The sequence below is a fragment of the Pteropus medius genome, unplaced genomic scaffold, assembly GCF_902729225.1.
Source record: "Pteropus medius unplaced genomic scaffold, Ma_sr-lr_union100, whole genome shotgun sequence".
NCBI lineage: Eukaryota > Metazoa > Chordata > Mammalia > Chiroptera > Pteropodidae > Pteropus > Pteropus medius.
In genome coordinates, this window is record NW_024349803.1 from 12,130,385 (window position 1) to 12,149,763 (window position 19,379).

Here is a 19,379-nt window from a genome sequence, read left to right on the forward strand (position 1 = left end):
TACAAATTCTCCCAAACTTCATTAACTGACTTATTGTTCAAAGAAAGTACCCAGTTTCTCTGCTGCGTAATTCCAAGCAGAGGCACCTGTTCACAGGCCTTCCCTGGAGGCGCCTATGAAATGCAAATCGGCCTTACCACAGCCGTGGCTCTGCAAGGGAAACAGGTGATTCACAGGCAGCTACAAGGGATCTTTCCTGGAGTGGTGATGTGATGCTCACGCCAGCCAGCTGACAGCCTTTAATTACAATCCGGCAATCCAAATTCCACCAGAGCAAGATCAGTGCGGGAAGCCGGTGTGGCGGAGGGTCCCAGCTCCATTTGAAATTCTCATTCGTCTCAGCTGCTCCACTGAGGAGCTGACAGACACACACCACGCAGACATGTGGCTGAAGGCAAGGCCACTTGGCTTCATGGCGGCTGTTTTAAGGAGCCAGTGCCTGAGGAAGTCCCATCAAGATTTGAGATGCAGGACACGCTTGCTGGATGTCCCGTGCTGTGTCTTTGGAGATGGAAACACTTAAGCAATTCCATTCAAGATCGGCCCATTTTCCCAGAGGGGCAGGGTTTATTACTTGAATTATTCAGGGGAAGTTTATTCACCAGCACCGAGATAGGCGATATGTCAACTAAATTATAATTACGTTTCTCTAAAGACATCCACTGAGATTCCTCTTTTTTTAACTTACAAGAAGTCAGACTGTATTTATGGAGAGCCAGCCTCAATATTCTGAGTAGCAGAATGAAAAATGAATTTTCTTCAAATACATTACTGAATAGTTAACTACATCTCAGTAACCTGTTTGTTTAATATATTGAGGTCCTCTTCAAAGAGCTTATGATTTATTCTCATCTTTGCCAAAAACAGAGAGCTGAGGATGGGAAACAGGAGTTCTGGGCTCCAGCCCTGCCACCAACAAGCTGTTTCCCCTTGAGCAAGTCCCTGCTGCTCTCTGGGCCCGGCAGGCTGATGATGGCTCCACGGGACCCTCCCACCTACTCTTCTGCAGCTGTGCACAGTGGTCAGCCTCCCTGAGCGTGAAGAGGGTGACGTGTGACTGCTCGCTGCTTTTTATGTGCCTAATAAGGAACAAGAAGAGAAATTAAGCACAGAAAAAAATATATTTACACCAAAGTATTTCCTCCTGCCAATCCATGCTTCCCTGCCCTGTCCCTAGGAAATTGAGAGAGCCCTGTTGGGAGATGCCTTCTTCCTCCTGCCTAGTCCTCCCTCTCTTTGCTTTAGTCATGGAGCCCAAGAGCCCCTAGGACCGGAGCATCCTCTTTGACCCAGCGTGAATCCCCACCTCTCTTTCTTCACACATCTCTCCTGCTGCTGCTGTCTGTGTCATTGGGTCCTTTAAGCACTCCCCTTATTTCCTCTTCAAAAAGATCATTTATCACTTGGTACCCAGGATTTGATCTCCATTGTGACTGGAAGGCTGTATGCCCAGTAACAGAGGAAGAACAGTTCTCCCAGGGGAGAACAGAGAGGGGGGGCTTTGCAGAGCATAAATGCTGTTCATCTATCCAATCATATAAATGCTGTTCATCTATCCTTGATAAATGCAATCAGCATTTATCAAGAACCCAGCACATACTTGAAGATACAGACATGGTCCTTGCCTTCATGAATCTCAGAGTCAAGGTTTAGCCTGACCAGTAGAATAGCCACTAGTTCTGTCTGTCTAGCAAGCACCTGAAATGTGGTGAGTCAGAGCTAAGATGCTCTGTGAGTGGAACATACAGTGAGTTGAAAAGATTTAGCAAGAAAATCAGAATGTAAAATATCTTAATGATTTTTAATATTGATTACAGACATACCTTGTTTTATTGTGCTTCTCTTTATTCTCTTTATTGAGCAGATACTGTGTTTTTTAACAAACTGAAGGTTTGTGGGAACCTTGCATTGAACAAGTCTATCTCTCTTTCCAACAGCATATGCTCACTTCATGTCTCTATGTCACATTTTGGTAATTCTCATAATATTTCAAACTTTTTCATTATTATTGTTTGTTTTGGTGATCTGTGGTCAGTGATCTTTGGCGTTGCCATTGTAATTGTTTTGGAGGCCATGAACCATGCCCATATAAGACATTAAACTTAATAAATGTTGTGTGTGTTCTGACTGCACCACTGACCAGCCGTTCCCCTACCTCTTTCCCTCTCCTTAGGCCTCCCTATTTCCTGAGACACAACAATATTTAAATTAGGCCAATTAATAACTCTACAATGGCCTCTAATTGTTCAAGTGAAAGGAAGAATCATACTTAAATATAAAGCTAGAAATGGTTAAGCTTAATGAGGAACACATGTCAAAAGCTCAGATAGGTTAAAAGCTAGCCCTCTTGTATCAAACAGTTAGCCAAGTTCTGAATCCACAGGAAAAGTTCTTGAAGCAAATTAAAAGTGCTACTCCTGGGAACATACTAATGATAAAAAAGTGTAACAGCCTTATTGCCAATATGGAGAAAGTTTTAGTGGTCTGGTAAGAAGGTCAAACCAGCCACACTTAATACAGAGCAAGGCCCTAATTCTCTTTAATTCCGTGAAGGCTGAGAGAGATGAAGAAGCTACAGAAGCAAAGTTTAAAGCTAGCAGAAGTTGGTTCATGAGGTTTAAGCAAAGGAGCCATCTCCATAACATAAAAGTGTAAGGTAAAGCACCAACTGCTAATGTAGAAGCTGCAGCAAGTTATCTAGAAGATCTAGCTAAGATAATTAATGAAGGTGACTACACAAAACAACAGATTTTCCATGTAGATGAAACAGCCTTATATTGGAAGATGCCATCTAGGACTTTCATAGCTAGAGAGAAGTCAATGCCTGACTTCAAAGCTTCAAAGGACAGGCTGACTCTCTTGTTAGGGGCTAATGCAGCTGGTGACTTCAAGTGGAAACCAATGCTCAATTACTACTCTGAAAATTTTAGAGCCCTTAAGAATTATGCTAAATCTACTCTGCCTATGCTCTATAAATGGAGCAACAAAGCATGGATGACAGCACATTTGTTTACTGAATATTTAAGCCCACTGTTGAAACCTACTGCTCAGAAAAAAACAATTCCTTTCAGAATATTACTGCTCATTGACAATGCACCTGGTCACCCCAGAGCTCTGATGGTGATGTATAACAAGATTAATGTTGTTTTCATGCCATGCCTGCTAACACAACATCCATTCTGCAGCCCATGGATAAAGGAATAATTTTGACTTTCAGATCTTATTATTTAAGAACTACATTTTATAAGGCTAGAGCTGCCATAGATAGTGATTCCTCAGATGGATCTGAGAAAAGCAAATTGAAAACCTTCTGGAAAGGATTCACCTTTCTAGATGCCATTAAGAACATTCATGGGAAGAGGTCTAAATTCCAATATTACCAGGAGTTTAGTAGGAATTGATTCCAACCCTCTTGGATGATGTTGAGGGGCTCAAGACTTCAACAGAGGAAGTAACTACAAATGTGATGGAAAGAGCAAGTGGAGCCTGAAGATGTCACTGAATTGCTGCAATCTCATAATAAAAATTTAATGGAAGAGGAGTTGCTTCTTATGGATGAGCAAAGGAAGTGGTTTTTTGAGACGGAATCGACTCCCGGTGAAGATACTCTGAACATTGTTGAAATGACAACAAAAGATTTAGAATATTACGAAAACTTAATAAAGAAGCAGCAGGGTTTGAGAGGATTGACTCCAATTTTGAAAGAAGTCCTACTGTGGTTAAAATACTATCAAACAGCATCACACGCCACAGAGAAACCACTTAAGAAAGGAAGAGTCAGTCAACGCAGCAGTCTTCATTGTTGTCTTATTTTAAAAACTTGCCACAGCCACACCAACCTTCAGCAATCACCATGCCCCGATGAGTCGTCAGCCATCAATATTGAGATAAGATGCTCCACCAGCAAAAAAAATTACGACTCACTGAAGGCTCAGATGAGGGTTAGTATTTTCAGCAATAAAGTATGTTTTAATCAAGATATGTACATTTTTTAGACATAATATTATGTGTCCTGGGAAACCAAAAATTCATGTGACTCCCTTTGTTGCAATATGCACTTTATTGCAGTGCTCTGGAACCGAACCCTCAGTATCTCCAAGGTATGCCCGTACATGTCGAAGTGATAAATGGATATATTGGATTACATACGGTATATTATTAAAGTTAATTTCACCTCTTTCTTTTTTTCGTTTTCTAATGCGGCTACTAGAAAATGTGAAATTACATTTGTGTCTTGAGTGATGCGAGAGACTTAGGAGGGTGGGGTGGGCAAAGGATGGTGCACAGCCTAAGTACCCCCGTGGCACCGTGGGGAGAGACGCAGACGCACAGCACGAGCTGGTCGGGCGTGTCCCGGACTGAATGGGGCGTGGAGGGGGCAGAGAGCTCCGTCAGGAACAATGTAAGCAGCTGAGGGTGATAAGGAGAAGGCACAACACCATCAAGAACACCTTTGCCTTTTGAGCACTCATTATATCAGGCATGACTCTAAGTGTTGTGCATCTACTAACTCATTTAATCCTCACAATCCCATGCGGTAGTTACTGATGTTATCATTTCCATTTTGTAGAGGAAAGAACCGAGGCACAGAGAGGGGGCGTGATTTGCCCAAGATCACACAGCCAGGAAGTGGTCGAATCAGAATTTGAACCCAGGAGGCCTCCTCTAGAGCCTCCGCATGAATTTCACCATACTCCCCCTCCAGGGTCGAGCTGAGCGGTGAGCACCTTGTCTGTGGGGAAAGGGCATCCCCACAGATTTGGGGCAGCACAGAGCCCAGTCTGAGTAGACAGGAAGACTGATCTGGGGCCAGAGAGTTTGGGGTACACCCAAGAGCAAGTGGCAGCAGCAGGGCTGGATAAAGGACAGAGACTGACGCTTCCCCAGCACCCGCTCTACCAGGTCTTCGGCCCATCATACCAGAAGCTGTCCCTTCACCCTCTGTGCTCCAGCCACAGGGCCATTGCCCACACCGTTCCCTCTGCTTTGAATGTTCTTACCCCTGTCAATCCATTCACCTGCCTCTTTTCCTTCACCATCATTTCCTGATCTCTCAGACTAAATCGTATCTCCCAATTATGGGCTCCTATGTACTCCCCTTCATAGTGTTTCTTTCAAATATAACGTTACATTTATTTATGTATTTTATTTTCTGTCTCTTCCCTTAGGGAAGGCACTGCATCTATTTTTTTGCTCACTTTATATACTCAACACCTACAACAATTCCTGACCTGTAATTGCTACCAGTAAATATCTATTGGATAAATAAATCTTCCTGCAACATAGGTGTTCTAACCCTTTTACAGATGAAGAAACTGGCACAGAGCCAGTTTAAGAAACTTACCCCAGGCCCCAGTCCAGGTAAGAGAATAGAGTTGAAAAATGTCCCCTGAGCTGGCTCACTTCAAAGCCACTGCCTCTCAGTGGGAGTACAAAGAAGTGCCAATACCCCCAGGATGGTCATTTAAGCCAGAGGCCAGTGAGGAGGCCTGTGCAATGGGCTGTTCCCTAACCAGGGTATTATCAGGACTCAGCCGTATCTGACGACCTTCACCCTACTTCCTTCGCCCCACGAGGCTCTCAACCTCTATCCAGAACCCTTCGTGTCTGCTAGGCCTTCTCAGCACTCCCTCTTGGACTGCCAGCCTGGTGAGTTACCAGAACTCCAAGTATTTGACACAGATATGGCCTTATCACCAGGGCCAAGCTCCAGGTTTCCAAGCTGGCCTCTCATGTTCCCCCTTTCTACAGGAACCATTTCCAATATTACTGGCTTTACTATAATTATTTGTTTGTTCATTTACTCATTCAGTCTATAAAAGCTAATTATTGAGTGGCTATCATATCCTATTCACTGCACTTTGAGAAATTCATAGTCTTTTGCAAGAGGGGGCAGTACCCACGGGATGGAACTCTAACCACCTTGACCCCATCCTAAAGTGACTTGCTTTCAAGACATCTTCTTCGTGGTGAATCAGCTTGGTCTTTGTGCAGCCGTTATTATGATCCATGAAAGAACACCTGAGGAGAAATAGTCCCTTTCCTAACTGTCCAACTTAAGACATGTACTTCCTGGCCTGTTAAAATATTAAACTCGCTCTGTACATGGGCGCTTACAACCTATAACAGGCGGGCCGTTCCCCTACAGCTCCAGTCTGTGCCCCAGGGCCCTGACAGATGTCAGCTGTTAAGGAAATTCATGAGGAAAATATCCCCAGATGAATTCCATGTCACATCCTGGAAGCAAAAACCAGAGAGGAGAAAGAAAGATTGGCAGGCTCAAGAGAGAATTTTTTTCTTTTGGGGGTAAGGGAGTCCTATATGCTCAAGACAGAAGCTCTAAGAAATATGTGAGCTCCGTCAGGAACAATGTAAGCAGCTGAGGGTGATAAGGAGAAGGCACAACACCATCAAGAACACCTTTGCCTTTTGAGCACTCATTATATCAGGCATTACTCTAAGTGTTGTGCATCTACTAACTCATTTAATCCTCACAATCCCATGAGGCAGTTACTGATGTTATCATTTCCGTTTTGTAGAGGAAAGAACCAAGGCACAGAGATCTTCCTGGTTTTTTTTTTTTTCACTGTCACATTCCCAGAGCCAGGAGAGTGCCTGGGCCAGAGTGGGTTCTCAATCAATATGTGAACAAGAGAATTTCACAGCCGTATTTTAGGGGGTATTTTGTTCCAGGTAATGTTCATAGGTACCTAACAGAAAAACAAAACAGGTCAAAAAATTCAGTTAACTGCCTGTCCTATACACAAGGTTAGCATTCTCTGAGGCAGAGGTGCTCACTTAAGCCTATATCAGAACCACCTGGAGGGCCCGCTGAGCTGAAGACTGCCGGCCCTACCCCCAAAGTTTCAGATTCAGAGGATCTGGGGTGGAACCTGAGAATATGCATTTCTAACAAGTTCCTAGGTATCTTCGCTCAGGCTGCTATAACAAAATACCGTAGACCGGGTCTTTAAAACAACAGACATTTATCTTCTCACAGTTCTAGAGGCCGGGTAGTCCAAGATCAAGGTGCTGGCTGACTCGGTTCCGGTGAGAGCCCTCTTCCTGGCTGACAGGGGGCTGCCTTCTCACTGTGTCCTCACATGGCTGAGAAAGAACACTAGACTCTTCCTCCTCTTGCAAGGACACTAATCCCATCACGGGCCCCCATCCTTTCGGCCTTATCTAAACCTAATTATCTCCCAAAGCACTCATCTCCAAATACCATCACACTCAGGGTAAGACCTCAATATATGAATGGGGAGAGGGGAGGTGTACGAACAGTCTATAACACTAAGTGATGCTGATGTCCCCTGGTCCAGGAACCACACTTTGAGAACAGCTGCCCCAAGGCACCTTGCTCACAGAAACCTGTTTAACTGTGTTAAATGAAGCTTTCCAAAACATTTTGGCCCTAGATGCCTTGGTTCATGGTACATCTTACAGGGAACTGTTTGACAAAACCCCAGTTGGGGAAGAAGGCTGAAAAGTATGAGAACACTTTCCCAAGTGAGAGCTAGTGAGGGGCCTCATCTCCCTGGTGGGTCCCGTTCCCCTTCCTCGCTCCTGCGGGAGACCGAGCACTCAGAACGCACGATCCCACTTCACTGAGAGCAGACTTTCTGCCCTAATCTCACTCCCAGGCCAACCCCACCAACCCTATCTCTGTGGGGCTTTGCAGAATTTGTAGGCCAGCCCCAGGCTGAAGAAGGGAAGCTTTGACTTGGATGAGAGACTAATCGAAGTGCACTTTTTAATACATAAAAATGAGACCACCAGTAAGAGCAGGAAGTTGAGGAATCTTCCCAGGCTGTCATCCAGGGGTGGGGAAGGGAGAGCCAATTGATATTGTTTAAAGGCAGTGGTGGGAAGGAATAAATCAGCTGGTCCAGTAAGCTGATGACATAGGCAAAAATCAGAGCATGGTGCCAGGATGCCAGGCATATGGTCAGTGCATATAATACAGATATGTTTTCTTTCCCTATAGATGAGTTTAAATCCTGGATGCTGGTAATTCTTGCACAAATGCATGAATTTCAAGGACAGTTTTTCAAGATTGTTTTGAGGATTTGCCCGTTGCTCAAACAAACTGCAAATGGGGATGGTCTCTTTGACACAGACTGCCTTTCATGTTTCCTGTTTTCCTGAGCTCCCCCGTCCAGAGTCGGCAATTGCTTTTTGACAGAAGGCCCAGTGGGTGCTCTCTGAGCTGTCATAATCACCTTCCACTAAAAACACACTGTACTTCTCCCTGCCAGTTCGGAAGTTCAGGCGACCTCCCGGGAAGATCTTAATAGATTTGCAAATAAGAGTGGCATCTTTGCTTTGGCATGAAGTTGATCTTGGCATTCACCAAAACCTCATCTTTCTAATGTTCCAAAACAGTGGCCTGAGGCCAAATGGCCTTGCAAGTCAGCTATGAGAACCAATTTGCATGGTTTTAACCCTCCTGGTTCAATAGCTCTCCGTTTCCAGAAACAAAGTTCAGTTTTGGCCTAATCTTCCAATATATCCTGTGGGGCAGGGGCTTACATAGGCCTATGTGTCCACTATCATCTGAATTTAATACACGATGAGACTGTTGAACAAAGAAGACACTAGAAGATTCACTAGAATGCAAAACACTAAAAGTCACACAGTCCTTAGTGTGGCACACAAGGCCCTCAGGAGCCCAGCTCAGAGCCCTACACCAGCTCACCTCTGGCCACGCACATCTGACAGGATGTTTGCTGGAACGTTTCCTTCTAGCATCCACAGACTCCATATCCCTTAACTGCTTTATCAAATTGTTCATTTTGCTATCATCTCATCTATCTTCTAATTCACTAATTCTGTTGTCAGCTTTCTTGTGTCTTTTCAACCTATTGATTTATTTCTATTTCAACAACTACATCTTTAATTTCTGGAATTTTTAATTGGTTCATTTTCAAACCTGCCTCCCTCTATTCCCTTTCCAATTGCTCCATTTTCTGTGGTTCCTGCAATGTGAGTTTGATCATTTGTTTTGTCTGCTTTTTCTCATACATGCAAAGGATCATTTCTTCTTTGTTCAGTAAGTTTTCGCTCTGAGCTTATTTCTGGCCGGAATTGTCCTGCTCGGGCCCTGGGTGTTTAGGACGTTTCTAAGGAGAAATTTTGAGTATGTTTTTACCGGAGGCCCTAAAGACCTCATGGCTGCATTTTCAAGTTATTTCTCAGTTCCAGATTTCCACACCATGTGGGCTGGTACCTTTGGATCCAATGCACAGGCACAGAGCAGACTTAGGGGCTTAACTTGTCCAAGGTTATTTGTTCCAGAGTGGTTGGCCGGCTTCCTCCCTGCATTCCCAGGGCAGTGGCAGTGGTTGTCCCAGGACCTGGGCTTCAGACTGTCCCTCTGCAGCTACAGGCTTCCTGCAGACACACATGCCAACTCAGGCTTACTTCGCACAGAGGATGCAAGTCCCCATCCCTTGTTCCCTTGGCTGAGTAGGGTGGGCCACAGCTCCTCAGTGGCCACTCTGTTTCAACTCTCAGGTGCAGCTTTGGGTTTTTTTGTTTGTTTGATTGTTGTACCTAAAAAGTTCTCTTTCTAGCTCTCTTATTTTTTGTTTTATTTTGTTGTTATTGTTATTATATTTTATCCAGCATCTCAATATATTTGGAAAAGAAAAGCGGTCTCTATGTGTTCTTAGGCTGAAAATATGTGTTAAGTATTGTGTATGCTTTATTTTAGCTCAATTGACACCATCACTCTATGATGTAGATGTGATTAATATCCTCACTTTATAGATGAAGGAGCTAAGGAGTAGGAAGGTTCGCTTAGTTTCCCAAAGTCCAGAACACGATTCCCCAAAAATTCCTAAAGCAGATATGACACCCGACCCGTTACCCACAGACTTGACCTGCATGGACCCCCCTCCAGCTCCCTGCTTTGCTTCTCTGCCCATCTCATTCTGTGGCTTCCTCCAAGGCCATGGCAGCCAGTCATTAGCAGGCTGCTCACTCTCTTTGACCCACACTCACACCAAAGCTTCCTCACCATTCCCCTAGTACAAGCGATCCTCTTCCCCTGCTCAAATGCTTCCCACCTTGCGGTAGCCTGTCCCAGACATACTTTCTCAATCTCACCCCTCTCTGGTACATATTTAAGTTCTGAGTATGAGTGAGAGGTAAGAATTAACAAGAGAAACATCATGAGAACTTGGCGGTAAATTAACTGGAGAAGGGGAAAGAGTGGAGGAGTCCAAAGCGATGCCCAGAGTTCTGGCTTGGATGACAGACTGGATGAGGGATCATTTGCTGATCCCTCACAAGAAAGAGAGCAGATGAGGCTGGAGCTCGGTGGGTGTTCGGCTCAATTTTGGACATGATGAGTTTTAAGTGCCTATAGAACCTCAAGGGGGGCCATTCAGGGACGGACAACCTGACAAACAAGTTCATCACTCGAGAGATCAACCTCTGCTCAAGATCCTCATTGGGCAGTGAGTATGTGAAGCTGAGACACTGGTTGCGTGTGAAATGGAAAGACACACAGTGTGTGTGTAACATGCAGCGGGATGTGCGTTAAATCTAACTCCCAGTGTAAAGTTTCTGAGATTAGAAACCCCATCATTTCTTTTCCTTTATTTTCTAGTGGTGCCTGAGACAGAACTGGCCTTCCTACTTTACAAGGTTGCAGCAAGAATTAAATAGAATAGGGAATATGAAAAGCTGCTTCGAAATCAAAACACATGTTCCAAGATTAATTGTTATGACTACTATCCTCCTCCCACCCAGAAACGCCCGCCCAGATCTCCTGTTAACTACAGAAAAAAAGGAGTCTACATCCTCAGCCCTCAGTTCCGCATCTGTCCTGATAACCTCATCTCTCACTCCTCCCCTTCCCAAACCAACCTGACCCCTCCACACTCTATGTCTTTGCTCCTTCCCTCCTCCCAGTGCAATCAGACACTCCCACGCACAGGGTTACCTTGGCACCTTGCACAAATCTGTGCATGCATGAGTCACAGTCTGTTGTAAGCCCTTTTGTCAGTTCTATGACTGGACTGGAAGCTCCATAAAGGCAAGTGCTTTCTTTCATTCATAAATCAGGATAAGCATTCGGTAAATGTCTGCAGGAGTGAATGAGTGACTACATCTCCATATGCCCCAAACCTAGTACCTTCTTTGGCACCAAAAAAAGAAAGATGAATGATTAGAAGAATAAAAGGTTTCTGCTCCATTAGCCTGGAATGTTTTCCTTGCTATCTATTCCTAATGAAACCTTAACAATACTTCAATATCTAAACTAAAGACCACCGCCTTTTCCCAGCCAGAAGTCATCTCACTCCTCCCTGGGATCTCACAGTGCTCTGCACCTGGTCCACAAACTCACCCTGGAGTACGAGCCTACTCCCAATTCAGACCTCCTTTGACATTGTCCCTGCTGTGCTTCCTCAACATCTGTCTCTGGGTCTCTGTTCTCTGACTTACTAAACAGCTGCAGCCACCCACCTCAGGAACGCACTTGCAGGTTCTCAGAGAACACAGTCTTTGGTCCAGCTGAGGCCTTGGGCATGAGGGGATGGTGTTGGACATGCTTGGTGCCAGCTGCATTCTCCAGCGATTCACGAACAGTTGGGAATTAAAGTTCTCTCTTCTCAGGAAAGATCATTTTGCCTAATTTCCTCATTTTTTGGTCCGCCTATGCACTGACACATTAATTTTGCTTCCTCCTGGCTTGATCATTTTTGAATTATAGTTTATTCCTACAGTTCTAACAGAGAGTTAATGCAGGTCTCTTCTTGATCATAGATCCACATGTATGAAACCCTAATTAGGCATTTTCTTTAGCTGCCTTCAGAGATTACTTGGTGTAACAAGTCTGCAGGCATAAACCTAGTCTGAGCAAAAAGCCTGCTTGGATGCCCAATTAGAAGCTAACTAGAGAAATTCCTAGTCATTCTTACCTCTGAGTCTTACCTCAGGTGGCTCCACATTCCCAGAAGGCCCTCCCTTTTGACCTTGGAGAATATAAATCTTGCCATCTTTTGTGACCAACATTAAAATGAGGTAAAATATATCCCCTTTCAATTTGCAATGTTTTTATTTATTTATTTATTTATTTATTTATTTATTTATTTTTATTTTATTTATTTTAATGCTCAATGTGGTAAGGGTACAATGCATCAGCGCTCTCACACTCTGAGGGCAAGTGTATAAATCAGCACAACCTTTTTTAGAAAAATAAATTTGACAATATATGCCGAGAGTCTTCAGAACACCTCCAACCTTGACCCAGTCATTCCACTTCCAGGAATCTTTCCCATGCATGTAATCAGAAATGCAGACACATATTTATATACAAAGGAACTCATTACAGCATCATTTATAATTGCAGGCACATAGTATTACCTGATAATCAGAGAATATTTAAGTATGTTATAGTATATCCACATTATACAGCCACCTAAAATGAAGTTGGTAAAGGAATTTTAATGCTGGTATTAAGTGAAACCAGCAAACTTTCAAATTGTATACACAGTGTCATCCAAATAGACCTTTCCCAACTGTTGTTCACAGAATGTTTATAGGAATGCTATAAATAGAAAAGTTTCATTTTCCAGCAGGGTCGAAAAGTTATTACAGGCATATTCCTTGAAGCTGCTGGAAGTCTTGGATATGCTAATGAAATGGGAAATCCAAAAAACACAAGGCTCGGTGTGCAGGGTAACTGTTTTTATACAGGCCATCACAGGGGCCACTGTTCATGGAACAACCTTTAGAAAAGCTGCCAGAAAAATGCCTAGGAAAGATGATAGTATTGAGAGGGCTTGCTGCTGCTGTTATGGAATTATCTTACTTATTACTTGGAATTTTTTGATATTATCCTGCAAAAATGTTGTAAGTGTTATAAAAGAAAGTGAGCCAGAAGATCGTTCCTCATCCAGCTTCGGCAGACGTGGAATGCTGTAGAGGCAGCTAGCACATGGATTCAACATGGCAGTCATGCCTCTGAGAATGGTGCCTGGGAGGGTGAGTGTGGCAGCCACAATGGGGGAGCCCCCCAGGGCTACTTGGCTGACTTTTGTGCTCTACCTACATTCCCAAGGGCAGAGGGTCATGTGCTCAGGGTCATGCTATCTGTTCCTTCTGTACCCTGAACCTGACCAGAGGTTTCCCGGTGCCTCAGAGAACATCCCCAGGATGTGAACCATATTCCAGGTTCTGTAATATGCTGCCTGGCTGTCCTTGATTATAAATCACCAAGTCCAGGATGCATCAGGCCTCCTCCATCGGATACTTACTCATTCAAATACTCTCCTTCATTCCTCACTCTCCTATCACCCCTAGACTCTGTGTCCAGGTCTTCCTTTATGCTATACCTACACCCCTGGGTCAGCTCCACCCCAGTGATAGGCCCAGCCCAAGAGCCTGCACCCAGCCCAGCGTCTCATCTCAGGCATTGAGCAGAAAGGAAGTGTAAACTAGGTTAGGACCTCTAGTGAGGTGTAACATGCACTGAGCTGTACACTCACTGGAGTGTAACAGGACTTTGGAGACATCTGCCTGGCCCCCTCCTGCTTATCTTCCATGGGCCCCTAAAATATTCATCAGGCTTTATCGGGCTAATGGGCTTCAAAAGGAGCAATTTTCTAAAACATGAGACAGAACAATATAAAAAGAACATTAAGGAAAAAATTTCTTATTCCAAAATGAAAGGGAAAAGATCATTTAGCATCTATTCATGAGAAACAGCACATTTATCCATTGTGGGATGTAGGGAGGGCTTTGATACCCTCACCTTGGGGTCACCTTCATGCAGAACTCATCTGTCTCTGCTGCCACAGATGGCAGGGGTGACAGTGACAAGAGGATATAGATGAGAGACATTTCAGAGGTGGACTCCACAGAGTGCAGAGGGATTAGAGGGAGAGGGAGTGTGGAGGAGAGTCTCATGACTCCCAAGGCACTCACTCAGAAGACTGGGCGAAGGGGGCACCATTCTCCACCCTTTCCTCTTTTTATGTTTCCTATCTCTCTTCCCAAGACACCCCAGCCTTGATTTCTATTTTAGATCATGCTGTAGTTCAGGAATTCTGACTCTGTCCTAGCCCCCAGTGTCCATACCTATCCATTAAGGTGAGGTTTTGGTTCCCAGCCCTTAAGACTACAAGTCTCAGGTACAAAATCGTGTGAGGGAACATGTATTTAAGAGTACTGTGCACCAAGTCCAGGCCAGGAGTACCAAACTGTGGTCTGTCTCTGCCTCCCTGGTACTCTAAGGCAGTGTGAAGCTGAGTTCTCATAGGAAGACTGCCTCTCTCAGAATTTATTTTGCTTGAGTTGAAAAGGGAATAAGATTATAATAGCTCCACAAGCAAGCCTAAACATACAGGCAAAGGAATTCCTATTCTGCATCTCATCCTTCTTCCTCTTCCCATGTTCGTTGCCTTCTTTCTCACTCCTTTCTAATTCCTAATACTTTTCTCTTCCATTTTCTTCTTTCTTTTTCCCTTTCTCTAGCTTCATCTTCATTTCTACTCTCAATTTAGCATCTTTTTTTATAGCTTTATTTATCCCCAAACTTAGAAAAATAATTTTAATTTCACTTTTTCTCTACTAAAGAACTAAGAAAAATTTCATACAAAGCAAATTTAACCTGACACTCCCACCTGTCCACCAAGAACTTGCCTAGATAGCTGGTAATTCTGTGACCAAGATAATCTGCCAACAGTCAAATGTTTACCTGATGATTGAATTCTCAGACGTTCCTCTACCCCCATGGTTTGCCCCATTCTGTTTGACGTGAGCTTCTTTCTATAACCTCGGTGGATATCAGTCATCATGTTCTTTGAGTTCTTTGCAATAAAAATTGTTGGCCAAAAAATGCCTTTTCCCTTTCATAATTAGAATAAAAGACTGTCTGATGTTTCACTGCATATTCAAATTTGTTGCTTCTCTTTCTTTTCATTAGATTTGTGACAAAGAGTGGCATTACTATGTCATCAATGTGGAGTTTCCTGTGGTTACCTTGTACATGGATGGAGCAACGTATGAACCATACCTGGTGACCAACGACTGGCCCATTCATCCATCTCACATAGCCATGCAACTTACGGTCGGCGCATGTTGGCAAGGTAACCCTAAATCAAGCTCTTCTTCCTGACCCATCTGTGCACAGTCCATGAAAGGTACTGATAGAGAAAAGGGAAAGGCAAGTGGTATGGGAATTAGCCAAGAAAATTTACTATCCATTACTGATAAAACAGAACTAATGAAAATAAGGATTCATTCAGACACTAAGCTTGGGTAATAATAAAGCCCTTGGCTTGAAACCAATTTTGATTTTAGATCAGCATGAGTAGTTTCATGGTTGCCTCTGAGTTGCTAATGCCTTTTATTGTTCTGGAACCTTATCCAGTTTCAAACCAGGGCTATGAATAAGCTAAGGCTAAATATAGAGTCCTGTATCAAAATGGCCAGTTGGCTCTGTCAAGCACCAGACTGGTCAGGAGCCAAAGGTCTTCCTTTATCCCCATGCATGTTGTCCAAGCACCCAGCCCTCTGTTCTGGGAACTCACAAACATGCAAGGCTGTGGGAGGCCACTCTCAAGTTCAGCTCAGCTCTAAGCCCTAGCCCCGCTCACCAAAGACAGAGGCTTCTTGGTGCCTTCCCACTCAAAGCTCTCTGCTCCTTCCCCACTTCCTCTACTGCTGCCTCTCCTCCAATCCCCAAACCCAGGCTACTCTACTGTTTGGACTCAGGAAAAACAGCTCTCCAAGGATCAGGCACGTAACCTTTCTGTGTCTTGCTCAGATTCACTGAACTCTGTTTTCGCTCCCTCAAGAGCTGTGGTGCTTTGATGTGCCAATGAGAGAGCAGAGGGGAAGAAAAATACCCCCAAAATAAGCATATTAGTACTTTGAGATGGACCAACCTCATGTTGATAGCTTCTATGAAAGTTACTAAGATCTGTGACCTTGACCATTCACCATGGGGGCCTGAAGGGAGAGGACTATGGTATAAGAATGTGCCTTCAGAGGACCAGCCAACCAAAAAGGCGAACTAGAGAAGACATAGGCCCCTCTGAGTTGGGACAAAAAGTGAGTTCTAGGTAGCTCCATGTGAGAGAAGATGGAAATAAGTGCACATAGTACAGTCCTGGGAGCGGAAGGAATACAAAAGCCAGGAAGGAAGTAAAGCACATGAGACCAGGGAAGAAAATATGTTTTTGAGCTTAGGTCACCTACTTGATGTCTGACATATGACACATAATAGTAAGAAGTTCATTAAACATTTCAATAGAACTAGATGAGCATTTTATCAGTATGGCAGAATTCCCTAGGAAAAGGAGACTATGTCATCTGGCGAAAGTCCATGAAACTAATTAGTATAGCAAGGCACTGATTCAGAGGTTTCACAGGAATCATTAGTCACTGAACACAGCTGTGCTAGAGCGATGGCCCTCTGGTGTGGCCCAGCGCCCCAGCCAACACTGTTGCCAACCTAAGGATATTTTGGAACATAACCTGGATACTGCCCATAAAATAAGAGGGCTTTACTCATGTCCTCACCATGAATCTTACCATGACTCTTCTTTAGTGGCCCCCAGAGACTACATCTGGATTTCCGTCACCCCAGCCTTCAGTGGAAACCTGTCCCTAACTCTGCAAGGCCAGCTACATTCCCACTGGGTAGGGAAACAATCTCACTAAAACAAAAAGTGATTTTATAAAGAATTAAGATCATCTCTTTGAATCAATTAAAATAAGCTGAGTTGTACTGTAATACAAGCAAACCCCAATTTTCAGTTACTTAAAATAATTCTCCCTTTATATCTACTACAAATTAATCGAGGCTCTTCTCTGCTTTTTCTCCAGCCTGGGTCCCAAGCAGACAGAGCAGCCACATTTCTGGATACTGAGAAAGAGGAAAAAGAAACCATGATGAATGGTACACAAGCTCTTAAAGCTTTCACCAACAAGTAACACCAATTATTTTTACTCACATTTTATTGGCCAAAGCAAGTCTTATGACCACACACAGCTCCAACAGGGTAGAGAAGTGAAATCTATAATGTGTCTGGAAGAAAAACTGAAAATATTTTATGAACAACACTGATGAACACCATAGACTGTCCACCTAGTCAAAAGATATTTTTTGACTATTCTTCCCACATAAAAAAATATAATCACCCTTTCCTAAATGAGACAACCCAAAAGTCCTATCTGTTACTGACTCTGAGCCTAATGTTCAGCCTCTCTTAGTCATTCCTGGTGGTCTTTTCATCAGGACAAGATGTATAGGAGGCTCTATACCAGTCACAGATGTGGCTCTAGTTGATCTGGAGATACACAGAAAGGAAGAATTATTTGCCACCACCATAATCATCTCATCCCCTAAACACACACACACACACACACACACACACACACACACACACACACACTATACAACAGTAGAATAGGACAAAATAACTAAAAAACACTTTCACTAAGAAAGAGGAACAATTTGAGAAATACAGTAGTCTGTGGTCCATAGCAATTCTGAAATTTCTCTGGGCAGACACTGTAAGGGCCCCTAGGGTAGGGAGTGTTGTTCGTGACCCTTGACTCCATTCTCTGTGAAGCATTTCCTTCTCCAGTATCCTAGACCACATCTGAAGATGGAATTGTGACTTCATAAATAGCAGCTCTATGTTATACCTGATTACAATTTATTTAAAAGCTATTCCGCAAAAATGCTTTTCAAACATTAAACCAAAGTGTATGTTTATTTTACAAGAATGTGGGAGAAAGAATGACTCCTGGAGTGTTCACTGAGCATTTCTGTCCATACAGATGCAAGGACCACTCTTTTTTGGAGTTAGGTGTGGTCACGTGACTTGCTTTGGCCACTTAAATGTGAGTGAAAGTGCCTTATGTCATTTCCTGGTGGATTCTTTAAGAGCCAGTGTTGCAAGGAGACTCTTTATATGCATGGGATATTTATAACCGTATCGGAAAGTGCTGTTAGTCCCAACTTACAGATAAAGAAACTGAGGCTCTGAGAGGTAAAGTAGCTTACCCAAGGTCACCCAGTCAAATCTGCCTGACCCAGTGTCTTCAAACTGTTCTCCTTTCTCTGTGGCTCACTGCTCCTGTTGCTAGTTGATCATTTTGTGATGTAATTATGTGTTTGGAAAAATGCAGGAGCTGATGTATTTTGAAAGACACACTATAAACTTTTTACCTTATGAGACATCTGACGACCCTGGAATCAAAAAGCCACAGGAACTCTGTACGTCCTTTGCTAATCTCCTTCTATATACTCCCTTCAGTGCCCCTCCCCGACCCAGAACAATAACAACAAAAGAGAATTCGGGCTTTAGAGTCAGAAAATTTTCAGTTAGAGTCATATCCAAAACCAGCCTTGTCACTTACTAGCTGTGTGGATTCAGCAGAATTCCTAACTTCCATGAGCTCTTATTTTCTTATCCATAAAACTACAGTGATACCTAGCTCACAGGGTTGTTATAAGGGTTAGGTGCTGAGTACATGCCATGTGCTTGGCATGTTTCAGTCAAATTAATGTGCAAATCCAACATGGCAGACAGTCTGCGAGACCTAGGTATGCTCTGGATTTTGTGATTCCGGTCTCCCCATGGCTCCTTGCATGCACTGACTTTTCTACTTCCCCTGGACTAACCTCCACACACAAACCTGCCCTCTCAGGTCAGAAAGAAGGTCATTGAGGCTGAAGAATAGTCAGTCAGAAGATAAGTATTGGAAGGTAGGGCCTGTAGTATAGGCAAGAACCTGAACATGCAGTCTTTTGGGCCTTGGAGAAGATTTGGTTATCTTCCCTGAGAGGAATGACAATCCATTAATGAATTTTCAGCATGGGAGAAAATCCTTTAAATCTTTAAAATTGGGCCTTACAGGATGCGTAAGAGTTTACTAGGGAGCTAAGAAAGCTAACAGCACATGACATGGCAGGGAAGCTTGACATAGGCATGCTCAGGGTGCCTTATCACTGGACTGTAGATGGACCAGAATGACTGGAGAAGAGGCTGGGAAGAGGAGTTCAGACCAAACCATAGGACCTCATATTGCCTTGTTAGGAAGCTCGTATTCCCATGAATACTTTCATCCTCCTTGGAGCCACATTTTCTCTTGGAAGAACATCAAAAGCTCTTTCAGTAGGACATGGTGCTGTGAAGTTAATGGCCTACAATGTAGCTCTTATCTCAGCACGTTTCTAAACCTTCCAAAGTCCACTTATATACATACTATAAGCCCTCTGTGTGGACCTCTAATTGGACCTACAATTGTGGGGAGTTTTTCTTGTGCTTTTGAGGTTGGCAAGGGAACTAGCTCCCATCTGTGAAATGTCCAATTGGGGTTTAACAATGGGGATGGAAAATAATTTGATA

General features: G+C 43.6%; 1 protein-coding gene across 3 annotated transcripts in view; it reads left to right on the forward strand.

The window, feature by feature from the left end:
• The window catches only part of CLSTN2 (calsyntenin 2), a 574,723-nt gene that overhangs the window by 510,661 nt on the left and 44,683 nt on the right, over positions 1 to 19,379 (forward strand). For all 3 annotated transcript variants that reach the window (XM_039837304.1, XM_039837305.1, XM_039837303.1), the window contains exon 9: positions 14,939 to 15,101. In XM_039837304.1, the coding sequence (XP_039693238.1) occupies positions 14,939 to 15,101 (163 nt within the window). The remainder of the gene's footprint in view (positions 1 to 14,938; positions 15,102 to 19,379) is intronic.